The sequence below is a fragment of the Scyliorhinus canicula genome, chromosome 3 (genome assembly GCF_902713615.1).
Source record: "Scyliorhinus canicula chromosome 3, sScyCan1.1, whole genome shotgun sequence".
Taxonomy (NCBI): Eukaryota; Metazoa; Chordata; class Chondrichthyes; order Carcharhiniformes; family Scyliorhinidae; genus Scyliorhinus; species Scyliorhinus canicula.
This window is the reverse complement of record NC_052148.1, coordinates 216,024,714-216,043,939: the sequence shown is the minus strand read 5'-3', so window position 1 is coordinate 216,043,939 and position 19,226 is coordinate 216,024,714. Positions and strand designations below refer to the sequence as shown.

Here is a 19,226-nt window from a genome sequence, read left to right as displayed (position 1 = left end):
GGAAAAATGTCGGGAAGGCCCTCCTGCTATTCTCCGACCCGTCATGGGGGTCGGAGAATTTCGCCCAATGTTTTCATCATTGGGGGGCTGAACTCGCTGGTGAGACCGGCTCCTCAAAGATCAGGCAACATTTTGAAAGGGTGCCCAAATCTCGAAGTGAGCTTGAGGGTCTCCCACAACCCCCACCCACGGATAATGCCACCCTCCCGCACACATGGACCCTCCCACCTCCCCTTTCAGGAATGCCCCATACCCCTCCTTCACCTCCCCACTCTTCATATCTCCCTTCCAGGGCTCCCCTCAGACCCCGACCCTTGGCAGAGCCCACCTGGTAACTGGGTATCCTGGCACTGCCATTTGGCACCCTGACAGCACTCCTGGCACCCTGGCAGTGCCAACCGGCCATCCCAAAATGCTAGCTTGGACAACAGGCTGGTCCTGCCAGGGTGCCAGGTGGCAGGGGAAGTGCCAGGGTACTGCCCTGTTCTATCCCCGAAAACATGGGAGTCTCCAATGGCCTCTGAGCATCCTGGAATGACCATCATGCCTGGTCTCCACTTGTGGGGCCCAGTACTAATCGGAGCCCAGGTGAGGCCTCGTCAGTGTGGTCGGTGACTCCCGGATGCCTCATATAGGCCACTCATGTTTCCAGATTGTGCCGGGTTCCACTGGTCGGGTGACTCATGAGTGGTTTTGCGCCTACCACAATGCCCGATTTGGGCTTCTCCCACGATACCCCCGTGCACTCGGATCAGCGCAGGGGAAAACGTGGTGGAAAAAACACGCCCAACGTGCATTGACTTCAGAAGCAGTGCTACATGTCCTGACAGGTCCCGAAAAGCTAATTTTAGATTTGTACTGTCAAATTTTCTCCATTGTCCGAAAAAAAAATAATGCGGGTGGAATTAATTGGCTGTTTCTAGCGGTTTCTCAGAGCAGCTGTATTGTCAGCTGCTATCTGACATGCGCCATTTTCCAGGGATACTGGTACATACAAGTGTTCACCCTGTGAACCAAATCACATTGAATTAGTCCACTCCTGGCATAAAAAAGCACAACTGGCTGATGTGAACGGTATGAAATAGTTAACCTCGACGCACAGCATCTGAAACCCTAACTCAGGATTGGTTCGGTGAATAGTAACAACTGGGCAATGCCCTAAATTAACTGACATTATGAAGCACATTCAGTTCCTGGCAACATGGAGGAAGCAACATGGAACCTTTTCTGTTGCAATGTGTCTGCAAGTACTTTGGAGTGTTTTGGAGAAGTTTTGGTGAGATACTGCATTTGCTCCAGGGTGTTGCCCCATCATCAGAGAGAGGGCAAAGGATTTGGTGACTGTGTTCACAGAAAGGCTGCAGCAGCAATGCCCGGTTGCAGTTGCAGCGTCTCTAAGGTTCTGCAAAATGACGGAGAGATGAAGCAGGGAGCTATAGAGAGAAAAGGCTCTACGCGATGCCCTCTGCCAAGTTGGAGCTATACTCCTCTGTGCTCTTTGACCGGGACAGTCGGCTGTCTGGTTGACCAGCCAGTGCACCCAGTATCGCAGTGAGCATGGCCAGCAACGTTCTCCAGTGCTGCCCCATTCAAGTCCTCAGAGGAGTGTTCCACAGTAGAACTCCTCTGCAAGTTCATCCTTTAAAACAGCCTGGTGGGCCTATGTTGTGCCGAACTCCAGACCAGCCTTTAATGTGCATGCATCTGAGCTGGTGGCAGAGTATTATATCTGAACAGTGCTGTTGCTCTCGACAGCACGGTCTTAGGAGGAGAATGTTGGTTTGAGGAATTGGGGAGGAGGAGGTCCATGATCACACCTTCAGCAGTTTCCTTGACAGGTAAGCTAGATGAGAATGTGTCGAGGGTTGAGACGACCCATTAGGGAAGAACATGCTGTCATCCTCAATGTTCTCAGTGACATTGAATACTGCGAACCACATCACAGTCGACGCCACCTCTGCCGTAGGGATCAGGAGAGGTAGGTGTCCTTGACTCCCTGTCCCCTCTGCTCTACTCCCCTTCAATTGTGTGCCACCTTCTCCTATCAGATGGAAGGTCCCCTTGAATTAGCACCAAATTCAAATTGCGATCGGGGTAGGGGAGATCTGCATCACAGAAATTGCTCAATCCTTGTGAGCAGCTCACTTCAAGGCAGGTGGAGAGTATGTTTCTTCAGTGTTGACCTCTAAAATCCAAGCCATTACATGTTGTATGATGATTGTGCCTTTGGTGTTGACCGATATCATCCTTCTGTCTGAATGCTGAGTCACACGCACAAATGAGCAGCTGTTGCTTCTTGCCCGCTTTGGGTGAGCTTCTGATCAGCACAGGAATTAAAATCATTGAGGTTCACGTTGCAGAGGTCAAGAGTGGCTTAGCAACCTAGCCCACTCCCACCTTCCCGCCTGATTGCTGTTTCCCACTCTTGATTAAAATCATGGCTTTATTTGGCTCAACATCCAATTTTATCTTCTTACAGTTCCACAAAGCACCTTGGCATACTTTTCCATATTAAAGGCGCTGTATAAGTACAATGGGCTGGATTCTCCGATTTTGAGGCTATGTCCGGAGCATGTGTCGTTTCTTACAACCAAAATGTAGTCGCGCCCCGCGCCGATGCTCCACCCAGGGGCTAGCAGCCGCGCCACGTGAAGCCCCAGGCTTTACCTGCAAATACGGACGAGGTCGGCCGTTCGTGGACCTGGCCTACCAGATTGTGCTGCCTTGTAATCCCCCTCGCAACCCCCGGACTACCCCCTACCAGTCCCCCCACCCCCGTTGAAGCCCCCCTGCCAGCGGAATGGCTCCCCCCCCACCAACTGTGATGGTGTTGGACAAAGTCTGCTACTGCCATGCTCGGGAAGTCGGCCCATTGGGGGCGGAGCATCGGGGGAGGGCCTCAGGTGACGTCCTGTGGCCGTCCCAACGGCATGCGGCGTTCTCAGTGATTATGCCGCTTTTGAGGGGTCGGAGCATCCGAAAAGTAACGCCATATCCAATTTCGGCATTAAAATGGATTCTCCGGCCAATCGCTGAACGTGATTTCGGCGTCGGCAATCAGAGAATCCCGCCCTAATTGTTGCTTGATGAGATGAGTTGACGATAGGGACTATTTTAATTGGACAGTTTAGTCTGTCGGCACAATATTAAATGTTAGTATTGTTGCCATGATAATGTTCGTTTAGCACATTGAAAGAAAACCCGCTGATAGGAATCTGCATGCACCTCCTGTGAAGAGGGTACACAGCGATCTGCTCCCACATCAAACCACAGTACATCCTGTAACAGGTTAACACAGTGGTTGGGAAAGAGATTGGCAGAACTCCCCTCAACAACCCCGAACTGACTCTCCCAGACGAATGCAATAAACAACTACTTTTCAGCAAGTTACACTTTGCCCTCTCTCCCTTCCTGACTGGGCAGGGCTTCATTTTAGTGAGACCCTGTCAGGTTCAGAGCCCAGTCACTTCAGACAAGACTGGCAGATACTGCCTGACTTGATGGGCAGTTCTAGAAATTTCTGTTTTCATTCCCAATCACTTCAGTTTGTGTCTCTGTGCCTTATTTTATACTAAATACTGTGATTTCTTCGAAAATACATTTCATGTGGCAACACTGCCCTCTAGTGCATTGTAGTTGTTTTTTAAAATAAGCTTTCACCAATTTGACTGGTTCAGATTCAACTCCAGTCTTTATTCATAGCTCACAATTTTTCACTGTGTTTTTCTCCTGCTTTTCCTGTAAATGTGTACGTGAACTACCAAGAAACGTAAAGTAATAATGAGTGTAAACTGGCCAATATTAATTTGATAATCACTCAGCTCTACGGCTAAATCCGCATTGCCCGTTTGACACTAACATCCAAAATGAACATCACCCACAATCAGACTTGTTCAACTTTGGGGCTGAATTTCCAATTTGGAGGTGAGAAAAAGGAAGTGGGATTGTTCCTGGGTCCTTGAAGGTGGGGTGAGGTGCGATAGGGTTGGTGGTTCAGGGGTGGGGGGGGGGGAAGCAGTCATTCATTGGAATTGTAACCAGGCCACCACCGTCATTGGCACGGAGATGGGTCCCTTGTCCGATGAAGAGCATCAGTCAGGCTTGTGAAACTGGCTGGGCCAATCCTCCGGCTTGGAGGAGTGGCAGGCTGCAGTACAGAGTACATAACTGAGAGGGCGCTACAATATGAAGGTGCACTCATGCACATTTTCAAAAAATTCAATTAAAAGAATAGAAAATGCAGCTAAGCCACCACAATAGATGGGAAGGGATGTGGAGTTGGTTGTAGTGGTGGGGAGGGTTGGGGATGATATGATGTGGAAGGAGGTGTGGAAATCACTCTACAGCACAGTCATTGGCTGCACAAACATTCAGGTGGTCAGTTAACTGCCTTTACCTCTTGCTAACCAGTGTGTTAATGAGCCTAATTGACTGCTTACATTGATGGTGCAAGCAACCTTACTGGGTTGTCCATTTTTTTTGCTTTCCTGTTTGTTGCAAGGAGCATTTTCTAAAAATCCATTATACTTTCATAACATAATGAAACAATTGGGAAATTGTACTTTGCTAATCCCATACAATTTTATTAACACAATTTAGAATAATCTTCATTGTCACAAGTTGGCTTACATTAACACTGCAATGAAGTTACTGTGAAAAACCTCTAGTCACCACATTCCGGCACCTGTTCGGGTACACAGAGGGAGAATTCAGAATGTCCAAATTACCTAACAACTGTCTTTCGGGACTCGTGGGGGGGAAACCGGAGCACCTGGAGGAAACCCACGCAGACACGGGAAGAACGTACAGACTCCGCACAGACAGTGACCCAAGATGGGAATTGAACCTGGGAACTGGCGCTGTGAAACGACAGTGCTAACCACTGTGCTACCGTGCTGCCAATACTGAAGATCAGTGCAGTGGCACAGTGCTTAGCACTGCTGCCTCACAGCGCCAGGGACACGGGTTCGATTCTGGACTTGGGTGACCGTCTGAATGGAGTTTGCACTTTCTCCCCGTGTCTGCGTGGGTTTGCTCCGGGTGCTCCGGTTTCCTCCCACAGTCCAAAGATAGGTAGGTGGATTGGCAGCGCTAAATTGCTCCTTAGTGTCCAAAGATATTCAGGTTACGTGACGCTATGTGGATAGGACAGGGGAGTGGGCCTAGGTGGGGTGCTCTTTCAGCCGTTCAGTGCAGACTCGATGGGCCAAATGGTCTCCTTCTGCACTAGAGGGATTGTAAGATGATTTTATCACCAAAAAAATTAAGTATTTGAAATAAACGTGGGAAGTTACAGTTATCTATGAGTAACTTGATTTCAAAATCACTCAGATAGACTTCAATAAATGATACGATTTAATCATCCCGAAGACTGTTACTTGCCCGGTTTCAGAATTGACAGTGCAGAAGGAGGCCATTCAGCCCATTGAGTCTGCACCGGCCCTTTGAAAGAGCACCCTACTTCAGCCCCACCCCCATCTTATCCCCATAACCCAGTAACCCCACCAAACCTTTTTCTGGACACGAAGGGCAATTTAGCATGGCCAATCCACCTAGCCTGCACAGCTTTGGATTGTGGGAAGAGACCGGAGCACCCGGAGGAAATCCACGGGAGAACATGCAGACTCCGCCCAAGCCGGAAATCGAATCTGGGACCATGGTGCTGCGAAACAACTGTGCTAACCACTGTGTCGCCGTGCTGCCCCTCTCCTCTGGGCTGGAAAGGAACCTGGGGTGGGAGGGGAAGGATCCAGTTGTCGTGCTGTATGTGGGGGCCTACAACTCAGGTAGAACTATGAAATAGGTAGTGCTGATGGAGAATGGGCAACTCAGGGCTAAATTATAAAGCAGTACCACAAAGAATCCCTGGATTACAACCTGAATGGGTTTAGGGTAAGTAAGATCAGACAGTGTTCACACGAGGGGTTATTTAGAAAGTTAGTGAGGAAGAGCACGCCAATAGTGCAGAGCAACAATACAGAGAATGCTGAACAAGAGTGTGATAAGGGACAGAACATCCAAATGCAAGAGTGCATCAGTAAATAGGGTCAGAGTGTGGAAAAACAGTAAAAAGGCAGAATTCAATGCTCTTCATCTGAATGCATGCAGCATTCATATCAAGGTTTTTGAACTAATAGCACAAATTGAAATCAATGGGTATAATATGACAGAGATATGGTCACAAGATAACCAAGGCTGGGAATTGAATATTCAAGGGTATTTCAAAAGCAAAATACTGCAGATGCTGGAAATCTGAAATAAGAACAGAAAATGCTGGAAATGCTCAGCAAGTCAGACAGCATCCCTGATGGGAAAGAAAAAAATAGCACCTTTAACAAGCTCAGACAGTCCCGAAATGTTCAACAAACATAGTTAACATTTCAGATCGATTATCCTTCAGCAGAATGCCTGACATGCTGAGCATTTACTGTTTTTATTCCAGGGTGTTTGATATTTTGGTAAGTTAGGAAGAAAGGAAAAGGAGGTTCATTAATAAAGCATGAGATTAGTATAATAGTGAGAAATGATCTTGACTCAGAGGGTCATGATATGGAATTAGTTTGGTGTTAGGACAGAGCAAGGGAAAGAAATCACCGGTGCGAGTAGTTTATAGACCCTCGGATAGTGATGAAACTGGACGGTAGAGTATGAATCAAGAATAATGGAGACTTGGAAAAAACATACTGCAAAATTCGTGGGCAATTTTAAACCTCTTTTATATGGAACTTATAAAATTGGCAAAGGTAGCCTTGAGGATGGGTTCATAGGATGTATTCAGTAACGTTTTGTTCCAGTTAAATCCCAGCGGTGGCTGAATGAGGTCTGGAAGTGGACACCGATTGCCTACTAAGGAACTCAATTGGCCCACTGGCAGGCAGGTCACCTGACATCACTGGTGAAATTGCACTAGGGGCAGGGCTGGGTGGGCAGGCTGCCTAGTGAATTTTATGTTCCTCCCCCTACTTACAAACCTATCGGTCCGAGAGCATAAAATCTAACCGGGGAGGATTTGCGTTGTGGGGGTTTCAGCCGACGGACCTCGCTATCAGGCTGCCTGCTCAAAATGGCGGCCCAATAGTGGGATAAGGAAAGGAATCCTTTGCACTCCCCACCATGCATGAATTGGCATGGCCAGGGAGAGGAAATCACTTTTGGGCATCAGTCCCAGTGCCGCTGCAAACCGGAAGCGATTCAGCTCCGGTGGGAGAACATAGTCGCCCAAATGGAGAACCCTGCCCATGATTTGTTTCTTTGCCATTCTTCAGTGTGTGGCTACTTCAAAAAATATTTTGCAGTTTATGCTTGAAAATAAAGTGCAAATTGCTGACTTCACTTACTTGCAGGCAAACACTGTTATCTCGGGGATATGGAAACAAACCCCTCCATTCAGACAGAAGCCTCTGTGCGAAACCGGGCAAGTCACAATGTGATTACTTTTCCTGTTTGTGGTTGTTTCAAAGGTAGTGCTCCTGACAGTTGTCTCCATTGAACCATCAGTGGGCAAGGCTGAGCTGGTCACACCTGAAAGAATTATAGATATTTTATAATTTGCTCGGTCTGTACCACAGAACTTGTGATTGCTGGGAAAAAGGTTGCACTTGTGGGTGGAATTCTCCCAGTCTTCCTGCTGCGGGTTTGCTGGTTTGCGGGAGCCAAAAAGTCAGAAACCCCACCGATGTAAAATCCGATTGCAATTCTCCCATTGGTGGGTTAGTACGTGTTGCTCATCCCACTGGCAGGTGGCAAAAACACCATTTGCATCTTATGAATGCTCATTGTAACAGTTGCCCGCTGGCATCCCGAAAAGCCTTTCCATCTTGTGTCATGCCACCGGGAATTGAAGGTAGCATCAAACCCGATTGCTAATGTGTGACATGCACAAGGCAGTCCTCATTTCACCAGAAACTTTAGGGTGGGTGCAATAAATTTCTGCCATAATGCTGCCCTGTGCTGCTCCTGAAGTTCACCTCTCCGCCAGGACACACTGGTTGCTGCTTCCATCTCCATGTCAAGCTGGTCTTCATGGACAGCACCATGCTACCGGACCCCTGTACCCTCCTGTGCCACCGGGTCGCATCAGTACTGTGCCTGGGGTTGGGGGATACAGAGGGCTCCTTGCCCCAGGTGCCACACTGCAGTGTTTCTATGGACAGGACTGTGCTGAGGGACTCATGCAGCCACCATAACAAAGGTCTGAAGTTCAACCAGGGGGTGGAGTTCAAGTTGAGGCTGGGGGGTGGCGTTGGTATGGCAGGGGCTCACAATGGCATGCGGAGGGACAAAGAGGTGGATGGAGAAGCGGAACAATGGAAGGCGGGGGCAGACTGAGGGGAGGGAATCTGAATCCCGACAAAGCTGCAAGAAAAACTTAGGAACAAAGGGATCAAAGGGATACCTCATCTGGACGGGGATGGGTGAAGGCTCCAGATGCCTGGGGAGAGGGTTTGCTGAAGCAAGTGACAGACTTTGTCTTGAGGCTGCTAGCCTTTTCCCTCTGGGTTGCTGACATCCTGCACGGTCTGGCGAAGACAGGTTGCCTGGAGAGAGTGATATTTGTGTGCTGGACTGGTATTTAAACATGGTGCCGAGACCTTCAAACCCATCAGCTGAGGGCGGGTGAATCAGCTGCCTCTCTGCAGGAGAGTCGGAGGGGAACTCGCTTGTGCATAATTCATGAGATTCCAAGCACTGAATTGTGGTTTGGGACCCTGCTATTCTGGCCAGCAGGACAGGTAATGCCGGAGCCACCCACCACCGCACTTAGTCTCAAAAAGGAGAATTTTGCCCTATGTTTTTAATATATCATTCCGGGAACATGAGGGTCATTGGTGAGGTTGACTTTATTGCCCATCCCTGGTTATCCTTAAGAAGGCGAGGATGAGCCAATTGCATAATCCATACAGCGAAGGAGTTCCCACAATTCTGTTAGCTATGGAGTTCCAGGATTTTGACCCAGTGACCACCAAGTAACAGCAGGTGATCATGTCCAAACAGGAACAGCAATGAGATTTTGGGAGGTGGTATTCCCAAGCATCTACTGATAGACATAGAATTTACAGTGCAGAAGGAGGCCATTCGGCCCATCGAGTCTGCACCGGCTCTTGGAAAGAGCATCCTACCCAAGGTTAACACCTCCACCCTATCACCATAACCCAGTAACCCCACCTAACACTAAGGGCAATTTTGGACACTAAGGGCAATTTATCATGGCCAATGCACCTAACCTGCACATCTTTGGACTGTGGGAGGAAACCGGAGCACCCGGAGGAAACCCACGCACACACGGGGAGGATGTGCAGACTCCACACAGTGACCCAAGCCGGAATCGAACCTGGGACCCTGGAGCTGTGAAGCAATTATGCTATCCACAATGCTACCGTGCTGCCGTGTTGGCCTATTGGTGGTGGAGGTCATAGGCCTATGAGTTGAAGTACCCTGATCAACTGAACAGGCAGCAGAATTAATAATCTTATCCTTACAGCAAATTTAAGCTTTTGAAAAACATTAATAAGGAATTTTTTAAAATCCATTCCCTTCCCTGTAGTAAGGAGGAACTGTTAAAGATTACAGTCCCCGGGAATTCCTCAAAGCACCTTGGGCTCGTGAAGCAGCAGTGGGCTGTTACCTCCAGGAAGTGTGGCAGAGATCTCAATTAGGCACATGACTGGAGTATCTGTAGAACTGCCAGCAAAGGCACAGCAGTACAGCAGGAGCAGCTGTAATGTAATTCCTGACCCATATATTTTCCCACAAGTAAAAGTTTAGACTGTGAAAATCATCAGGAGTACAGTTGTTGCTTTATGCTCACATCATCTTCTTTGTTAAAATAACTGAATGGTGGAAAATATATAACCAAATATTTCTCCTCCCAATCTTGCAACCCAGTGGAACTGACATTTGTGCCTTGGGCTTTATCAGAAAGAATTTCCTTGAAGTATAACGCTTTATTTTTGAAAACTATCTTAATGAATGGCAATAATTGTATTTACCATTCCACACTATTGACTGAGCCAATGAGTCAAACGTTTAAATGTTGTGATCTTTGATCTGCTGATAAGCTCACAGACACCCACGCGTAAGTATAAACTCCAACATCCTTAAAGAACATAACAGACTCATGAAGCTTGTGCACTTACCTCTACAGCTATAACCTGTTCCCAAAAGTCCTTTGTTACATGTACAGGTGTAGTTGCCATCCGTGTTTGTGCATACAGCATTTTCATCACAATTATGTTTCCCAGTTTGGCATTCATCAATATCTGCAAAGCCAACAATGGATATCACATGCTGGAATGACCCAGAAAACTAGTGACTAATTTCACCTTTATGTAAGTCACTTATTCAATAGTCTCTGGGCACGATCTACCAGCAACGCTGCGCCTGAAAATAAGCGTGCCATGGTGCAATATGGTCGGTAAATTTACTCACGACACTAGCGAGATTGCGTTCGATCTCACGAGTTGATGCGGCGTGAAGCCAGCCCATTTTGGGCGGGATCACTGTTTGGCAATTCTGTATATTACAGTGGCTAGTCTCACTCGAATACGCAGTTCCGGGAAACAACCAAGACATTGTGATCTATCCCCTTCACCTTGGAGACTTCAGGTGAGTGCTGTTCAATACTGGTCTCTGAAGGAATGGCATTTGGGAGGTCTCCCAGGGGATCAGAGGCCCCCAGGTGCTTGCCCAGCATGGCACTCTGGCAGTGCCACCTGTGTGTCAACCTGGCACTGCCAAGGTGCCCAGGTGGTGCTGGCAGGAGTGGTGCCAAGCTGGCATTTTCCGCGCAGCAGTAATCAGGAGGGGGGGCGTGCACTGTGCGGGTGTGGGGGGCAGTGCTTGGAGCCCCCTAATAGTGAGTTGGGCTAGGAGGGGTACGAGGGTCATTTCGGGAGATCAAGATATCGGGACGCTCCTCAATGCAGGAAACGGGGCTGAGTGCGGCCGTAGCCACACGTTCCCCACTGAGGTTCCACACTTAACCGGATGGGTGTTAGATAGTGAGGTGTTTCTCGGCGCTGCGAGCTAAAAGTGCTCGCTATGGGACTCTGTTCCCATTTGGTTAGATCGGGCCCTCCATGTGAGATGGATAGCTGACACGGTGCATACAATGCTTGCGAACCCACTAGTGACAAAATAGAGGTCATAAAATTCTAAGATGCAAGCAATAAAGTAGAAGATAAACTCTTAAACTAAAATGTCAAGAGGATGAGGATCGGTGTCGCACATTACAACATTACCACTGTCAAAGGAAATTAGTACAACACAAGGTACAACAGCCTTCCTCACCGTAACAGAGGAGTCCATCACCACTATAGCCAGGGTGGCATTTGCAGACATAACTGCCCTCTGTGTTAATGCAGTCTGTCACATGTCCATTGCAAAGGGCATAACCGGTGGTGCATTCATCAATATCTGCAAAGAATAAAATGTATAACTGACTGGTGGCACCTTTCTAAATGAATCTCACGAACATAGGAATTCCTGGACAAATAAAGATCAAGTTCCAGCATAAAAGGCATCATATTCCTCCTCCCTTCAGTCGAGAAGGGTGATTTCAGACTCGAAACGTTAACTATGTTTCTCTCTCCACAGATGCTGCCAGACCTGCTGAGTTTGTCCATCAGGTCCAACACTTTCTGATTTTATTTCAAGTTCCAGCCAGTCTGCCGACCACAGTACTAATTATCACACGACACAGCGATAATGACATTGTTGTCCATTCTTAACAATCAATCTTTATCCATTCAACAGACCCAAAATTACAACAAAGGGGCGGGGTTCTCCATCCCAGCAGACCCTTTTGTTTGCTGCGCGCGCCCCTACCGGCAGCGGGATCCTCCATTCTGGCAGCCTGCCAATGGGGTTTCCCATCGTGGCCACTCTATGCCATGGGGAAATCCACGGCGTGAGTGCGTTGCTGGCAAAGCGGAGCATCCCGCTGACAGAGAGTCCCGCCGAAGGTCTGTGGCGGAACTCGTTGGGAACCACAGATCCAAAGTCACATGCTGCATCTACCCTAGTCTGCTGATATTTGTGTACAAAGTAAAAAGAGAATGGCTGAAATTGGTGACAGCACAAACAGCAGATTGCCTAAGAACTTATTAAGTAATTTGAAGCTGAACTCTAATGTGAGCAGAGATCTGATTATTCCATCTGTCTTCGTCAGACATTAAAAATATAACTAACCTTGGGTGCTAGAAAACAGATTACTCAGCATGTCTGGCCAAAGGTTAGTGCCAAGTTGGCAATATATATCGAGGATGCAGATTTCAACCAGGAGTGTAACTGGGTCATGGCTGTTGCTGTTTGGAAATCATTTGAAAACTTACTGATGGAATAAAACTAGTTCATCAATCACCGTATTAGAGAAGTGAAATATTAAACATGGTTGTATTCCCATCCCCACTTCAAAAGGAATCTTTCACTGAGAATTAAGAAAATGAAAAAAGGAGAATTTGATGCATTCATTACCATCGCAAACTTGGCCAGAACCAGTAAATCCTTCCAAACACTGGCATCTAGCAACTCCCTCTGAAGCAACACATTGAGCATTGAAGTCACAATCCAGGGTTCCACAGTCATCCTGATCTTGATAAAGAAAGTCAAACAAAATTATCAGAAATAATTAATGAATAATCCACATTTAAAAGTATTCATATTGTCTTTGCCCCTCAGTGCCACACTGGATTACATGGAAACTTTGAAAAACTTAGCCTCAAAAGGAAGAGACTAAGAGAGCATCTAAAAAACACTATTTACAATCTCAAGTGGAATGGAAAAAGTTGATCTGGAGCACAATTTTGCATCAGATCATGACTATTTGGAGAAGGACAAGTGCCAAAGGCAAACTCAGGACAGAGAATCTAAAGCACGTCATGCAAGGCAGAAAATTCCTCTGCATATGATGATGAGAAAAAAAGGACTTGCGTTTTTAAAACACTTTATTATGCCATGAGAGCGTCCCAAAATTCTCAGGGTGGCACGGTGGTGCAGTGGTTAGCACTGCTGTCTCACAGCGCCGAGGACCCAGGTCCGATCCCAGCCCTGGGACACTGTCCGTGTGGCGTTTGCACATTCTCCCCGTGTCTGCGTGGTCTCACCCCCACAACCCAAAGATGTGCAGGGTAAGTGAATTGGCCATGCTAAATTGCCCCTTATTTGGGAAAAAAAGAATTAGAACATAGAACATAGAACAGTACAGCACAGAACAGGCCCTTCGGCCCTCAATGTTGTGCCGAGCAATGATCACCCTACTCAAACCCACGTATCCACCCTATACCCGTAACCAAACAACCCCCCCCTTAACCTTACTTTTAAGGACACTACGGGCAATTTAGCATGGCCAATCCACCTAACCCGCACATCTTTGGACTGTGGGAGGAAACCGGAGCACCCGGAGGAAACCCACGCACACACGGGGAGGAATGGAGACTCCGCACAGACAGTGACCCAGCCGGGAATCGAACCTGGGACCCTGGAGCTGTGAAGCATTTATGCTAACCACCATGCTACCGTGCTGCCCAAAATTGGGGACTCTAAATTTATTTAAAGAAAAGAATGTTCCCAAATTCTTAATGACCAATGGATTCATTTTGAAATAGATTGAATGTTGCTCTGTAGGTGCATTTCAGCCAATTACATGATGCTATTGAGGGAAGATTGTTCTTTGAATGTTGCTACGAGATGCGTTATGTCCAGCTGACTGTGCAGAAAAAGCCTTGCTATAATGCTTCATGTGAACAATGTGATCTCCGACATGAACATTCTGTCAGTAATGGACTCAGTGTCTGAGTGTAGGTTACAAGCTAAAGTCCACAGTCAGGCTTGACTTCTTCTGCCAATGTTTGGGACATCTGCTCAGGATTGGAGAGGATCGTTCAGTGAGAGCATCCATAGAATTCCTACAGTGGAGAAGGAGGCCATTCAGCCCATCAAGTTTGCACCGACCTTCTGAAAGAGCACCCTACCTAGGCCCACTCCCTCCCACCAATCCCCCAAATCCCATCTAACCGGCACATGTTTAGGCACTAAGGGCCAATTTAGCATAGCCAATCCACCTAACCTGCATATCTTTGGACTGTGGGAGGAAACCGGAGCAGCCGGAGGAAATCCATGCAGACACGGGGAGAATGTGCAAACTCCACATATACAGTCACCCAAGGCAGGAACTGAACCCTGGTCCCTGCCATTGTGAGGCAGCAGTGTTAGCCACTGCTAACCACCATGCCAGTTGTCGAGGTCCATGTAGGTACTAACGTCATAGGTAGAGCTATGAAAGAGGTTCTGTATATACAGTATGAGGACCTAGACACCAAATTAAGAAGCAGAACCTCAAAGGTAATAATTTTTGGATTATTACCTGAGCGGCAAATAAGATTAGAGAAATTAATGCATGGCTTAAAAACTGGCGTAGGAGAAGTGGGTCCCAGTTCCTGGAGCACGCTCACCAAAAATGGGGAAAGTTGGATTTGCACCATTGGAATGGGCCACATTTGAACCATGCTGGGACCGATGGTCTTGCGAGCCACATAACTGAGGAAGTAGAAAGGGTTCTCAGCTAAATAGTGGAGCAAGGGATCAGTAGAGAGATATTGCACAACAGCAAGTCTAATATAGCATGATCTTTGGTTGGCTCCAGAATGTGGTGTTCTAAGAAACTATCCCCAAAGAACCCCTCATCCAGACTACCTTTTATCTTTGAGGTGAGATTCAGATCTCTGAGATTCAAAGGCATCTGAGTGGTCCTAGTGCGTGTATTGCAAAAGATTAGTCTGCAAGTACAGTGAGTAATTAGGAAAGCTAATAGAATGTTATCATTTATTGCAACGGGAATTGAATATAAAAGTAGGGAGGTTATGCATCAGTGTACAGGGCACTGGTAAGTATTGTGTACAGTCTTGGTTTCCTTATTTAAGGAAACATGGAAATGTATTAGAAGCAGTTCAAAGAACAAAAGAACAAAGAAACGTACAGCACTGGATCAGGCCCTTCGACCCTCCAACCTGTGCCAACCATGCTGCCCGTCTAATCTAAAACCTTCTACACTTCCAGGGTCCATATCCATCTATTCCCATCCTATTCATGTATTTGTCAAGATACCTCTTAAAGATCACTATTGTATCTGCTTCCACCACCTCCTTCAGAAGAGAGTACCAGGCATCCACCACCATCTCTGTATAAAACTTCCCATAAAATCGCCATAGTCCCAGATAACCATAGGCTGCTTTCACCTTTGAGAGGAAGAACTGACTTGGGTCCCTGTCTGTGCGGAGTCTGCACGTTCTCCCCGTGTGTGCGTGGGTTTCCTCCGGGTGCTCTTTCCGCCCACAGTCCAAAGATGTGCAGGTTGGTGGATTGGCCATGCTAAATCACCCTTAGTGTTCAAAATTGGCCTCAGTGTTAGGTAGGGTTATGGGGATAGGGTGGAGGTGTGGGCTTGGGTACGGTGCTCTTTCCAAGAGCCAGTGCAGACTCGATGGGCCGAATGGCCTCCTTCTGCAATGTAAATTCTATGAAATTCTATGACTGGTAGTGATTCAACCTGAGGATTACTTCACAGGGAATGTTTACTAGGCAAATACCTGAAATGGACAGGTTGTCTTATGAGGACAGGCTAGACTTGTATCCACTGAAGTTCAGAAGAATAAGAGGCAACTTAATTGACTTTTAAGACCCTGAGGGGCATTGACAGGGTAGATTTAAGTGAATGCAGGAGCAGCACGGTGGCACAGTGGTTAGCACTGGGACTGCGGAGCTGAGGACCCAGGTTCGAATCCCGGCCCTGGGTCACTATCCGTGTGGAATTTGCACATTCTCCCCGTGCCTGCATGGGTTTTACCCCCACAACCCAAAAGATGTGCAGGTTAGGTGGATTGGCCTCGCTAAATTGCCCCTTAATTGGAAAAAAACAAAATTGGGTCCTCTAAATTTTTTTTTTTTTAAAGATTTAAGCGAATGTTTCCTCTTGAGGGAGAATCTAGAACTAGGGGTCACTGTTTAAAAACAAGGAGTCACCCATTTAAGACGTGGATAAAGAGAAAAGTTTTCTCTCAGAGGGTAGTGAGCCTTTGGAATTCCCTTCCTCAAAAGTCGGAAGTCGAGTCTGAAAATTTTGAAGACAACTAGATTGATTCTTGAAAGTGAAAAAAGTGAAAGTGAGGAAGTGAAAGGTTATCGGGAGTATGGTGGGAGGTTACAATCAGATCAGCCATGATTTTAATGAATGAATGGGCCGAGTTCTAAATTTGTATGGTGGTATGTTTGCATTGAATCCACAGTCAAATACAGAACGCCACCATCTCGGACAAGGTTTCTCGAATTTTCGAAAACCAGGCCAGACACTCTGATTTTGAGGCTGGGGAGGGTAAACTTTAGCCTTCTATGGAAGGATTGGTTAGATGGCCTGAATGGTCTTTCTTTTGTCTACTCTTATTTTTGAAATCTTCATATTCCATTATTAATCATTTGTAAATACTAAAGTTTACCATAATTTTCTGATACACTCATGGGATTCATTTAAAATTTTTACTTTGGAATATAGTCCAGTTTTAAATACGTTGCTTTATAATTCAAGTAACAAATTAAATTACATGTCTGGTTAAAAAAAAGGGAATCATCTCCCATCCTAGCAAAAAAATATTTTATTCTAGCACATTTTGTTGAGCATTTTAGATCAGTGATGTTCTTCACCAGTTCGATAGTGGTGTCCAACAAATCAAGGCTTTTGGCAATAAATATGGAAACTGAAATTGTTACTTTTCCTCTGCTATCTCAAACCTCCTCAAATATCGATAATCACGTCTTCCATTATGTATTGGCTGATCTCGAAATGTGTTTCCTGCAGCAGCAGTTACCTGATATCATTATCTCTGCCACAAGTGTGGATCTTGGCTGGAGTTCAGGAATAATCTTATCCTCTTTGAAATTGGCAGTGGAAGAGCTGGGTTCAGAGGGTGACATATTCTTCTTTCGTAATGTTGTGGCCGCTGGAAAATTCACCTTGTGGGAAGATGTAACTCTGGACCCTGTTAACGAAACAAAAGTCAGAATATTGCTTTGCTTGACATCATTATCCAATCTGCAAGCACAATCCTGATTTTCTCTTTGCTGCCCATTTCAAATCCCAGCCTATATTTATTTCAGTGAAAATGTTAGCTTCCGATGTAGCAGCAACTTGGATTCATATAGCATTTTTATAAGGTAAAATGTCACAGGGCATTTCACAAGGACATTATCAGACATAATTTGATATCAAATCGAAGAAGAAAAAGACCAAAAGCTCAATCAAAAAGTAAGTTTTAAGGCTTGCCCTAAAGAAAGAGAGAAAGGTAGAGAGGATTAAGGAAGGATTCCTGGAGCTCAGGTACTAAGCAACTGATGGGCTAGCCTCTCATTGTAGATGGAATGAAGTGGCGGATGTACAAGAAACCGGAGCTGGAGGGATTATGGTGCTGAAAGATTTTATAGAGATAGTGAGCTTTATCAGCTTAAAGCAAACTCCATGGGTGTGATTCTCTGACCCCCAACTGGGTCGGAAAATCGTTGGGGGTTGGCGTGAATCCCGCCCACGCCATCCTCCAAATTCTCCCGCCCCCCAAAAATCGGCCCGGCGTGAGTCGCGCCACCCGCCTTGGAGAATGGCAGGAACCGGCGCGACTCAATGGGCCCCGGGGCTCCCTGGGTTCTCAGGCCTGCGATGGGCCAAAGTCCCGCCCGTTCTTTGCCAGCCCCGCCCGGGTAAATTGGAGTAGGTCCCTTACCGTCAGGGACTGGTGGTGCGGGCGGCCTCTAGCATTCTTGGGGGGGGGGGATCTGGCCCTGGCAGATTCCCCAAGGTGGCCTGGCCCGCGATCAGGGCCCACCGATCCGTGGGCGGGCCTGTGCCATGGGGGCACTCTATCCTTCTGCACCGGAGGCTGTACCAGTCCGCCATTCCTGGTGCGGCAGCGTATCCCTCTGCGCATGTGCGGGGATGATGCCAGCACACGCTGGTGCTACTGCGCATGCGCCAACTCGCGCCGGTCGGCAGAGGCCCTTCAGTGCCGGTTGGCGTGGCGCCAACCCCCTTTCCCGCCGGCGGCCGGGGCGCAAACCACTCCGGGGCGGGCCTAGCCCCTAAAGGTGCAAAGGATTCCACACCTTTGGGGTGGCCTGACGCTGGAGTGGTTCACGCCACTCCGTCCCGCCGGGACCCCCCGCCCCGCAGGGTAGGGGAGAATCCCGCCCCGATCACAAATAAGACAAATAAGGTAAAGTCACTATAATTTCAGATGACCATAGGCTGCTTTATCCTTTGAGGGGGAGAGCTGACTGGTGGTGGTTTAACCTGAGGATTGCCACACCTGAGGTGAAGGACAAGGTTGAGAAGGTGGGGCCTTCATGATTAACCTCAGCTGGTATGGGAATTGAATTCTGCTGCTGGCCTTGTTTTGCATCACGAATCAGCTGTCCAGTCAACTGAGCTAAACTGGCCCCTGGCATTCAATGGAGTAGCACATCCTAGGCAGCAGCGCTGCATCAATGAGAACAGGGCAAGAGCGGACCTGTTTGGAGGCAACAACGGGCAGCAGATAATTCAGAGCCTGAGAAAAGCAAACCTACTACGGGTGTTTAATAAAAAAGCAAGGGGTAATATTATAGGATAGTAGGTGATTGGTTGTTGAGTTTTAATTTAATTTTGTTTTTCTCTCTAAAATGGGCAGTGTTTTTAAACCAGGACTGGGGAACTATGTGAGGTGCTGTACTAAACTTACAGCTGAATTCATCAGATTTAAATAGGGTAAGAATTATAATAAGTGAATGAAAATGAGTATTAAGACAGAGGAGGTCTAGATGCATTAATTAAAATGAATAGTTTAAACAAGGTGCTAGTTATATTTTAGAAGAGGCAATAGCGATTTTTCCATAGACCATGGATGAACAGCTGATACCTTTTGCTTGCGATTCTTGTGGGAACTACAGAACACTTAATGTATCTTGGGGACCACTTGTGTCAGAAGCTACTTGAGTTTATGCTCAGGATTTCTAGCTTGGGGGATAACTGGACAAAATGCACAAGGGAGTTTCCTGAATCCTATGTTCCAGGAGGTGGGAAATCCATAAGCAATGAGAGTTCAGGAGTAGATGGATGGCCAAAAAAGTAGGAAGCGGTTGGAGCTGTAAGAATTTTCAGAGTGTGCGCCAATCTCAAAACAGAATTCAGCTTTGGGGACTTCTGAGGATGA

At 47.1% G+C, this 19,226-nt stretch overlaps 1 protein-coding gene across 2 annotated transcripts in view; it reads right to left on the bottom strand.

The window, feature by feature from the left end:
• Window positions 1–19,226, bottom strand: part of egf (epidermal growth factor) — a 170,760-nt gene that overhangs the window by 45,660 nt on the left and 105,874 nt on the right. For both annotated transcript variants that reach the window (XM_038792155.1, XM_038792156.1), the window contains exons 17-21: window positions 16,857–17,027; window positions 12,475–12,591; window positions 11,290–11,415; window positions 10,137–10,259; window positions 7,338–7,521 (exon numbers count right to left, since the gene is read on the bottom strand). In XM_038792155.1, coding sequence (XP_038648083.1) covers window positions 7,338–7,521; window positions 10,137–10,259; window positions 11,290–11,415; window positions 12,475–12,591; window positions 16,857–17,027 — 721 coding nt within the window. The remainder of the gene's footprint in view (window positions 1–7,337; window positions 7,522–10,136; window positions 10,260–11,289; window positions 11,416–12,474; window positions 12,592–16,856; window positions 17,028–19,226) is intronic.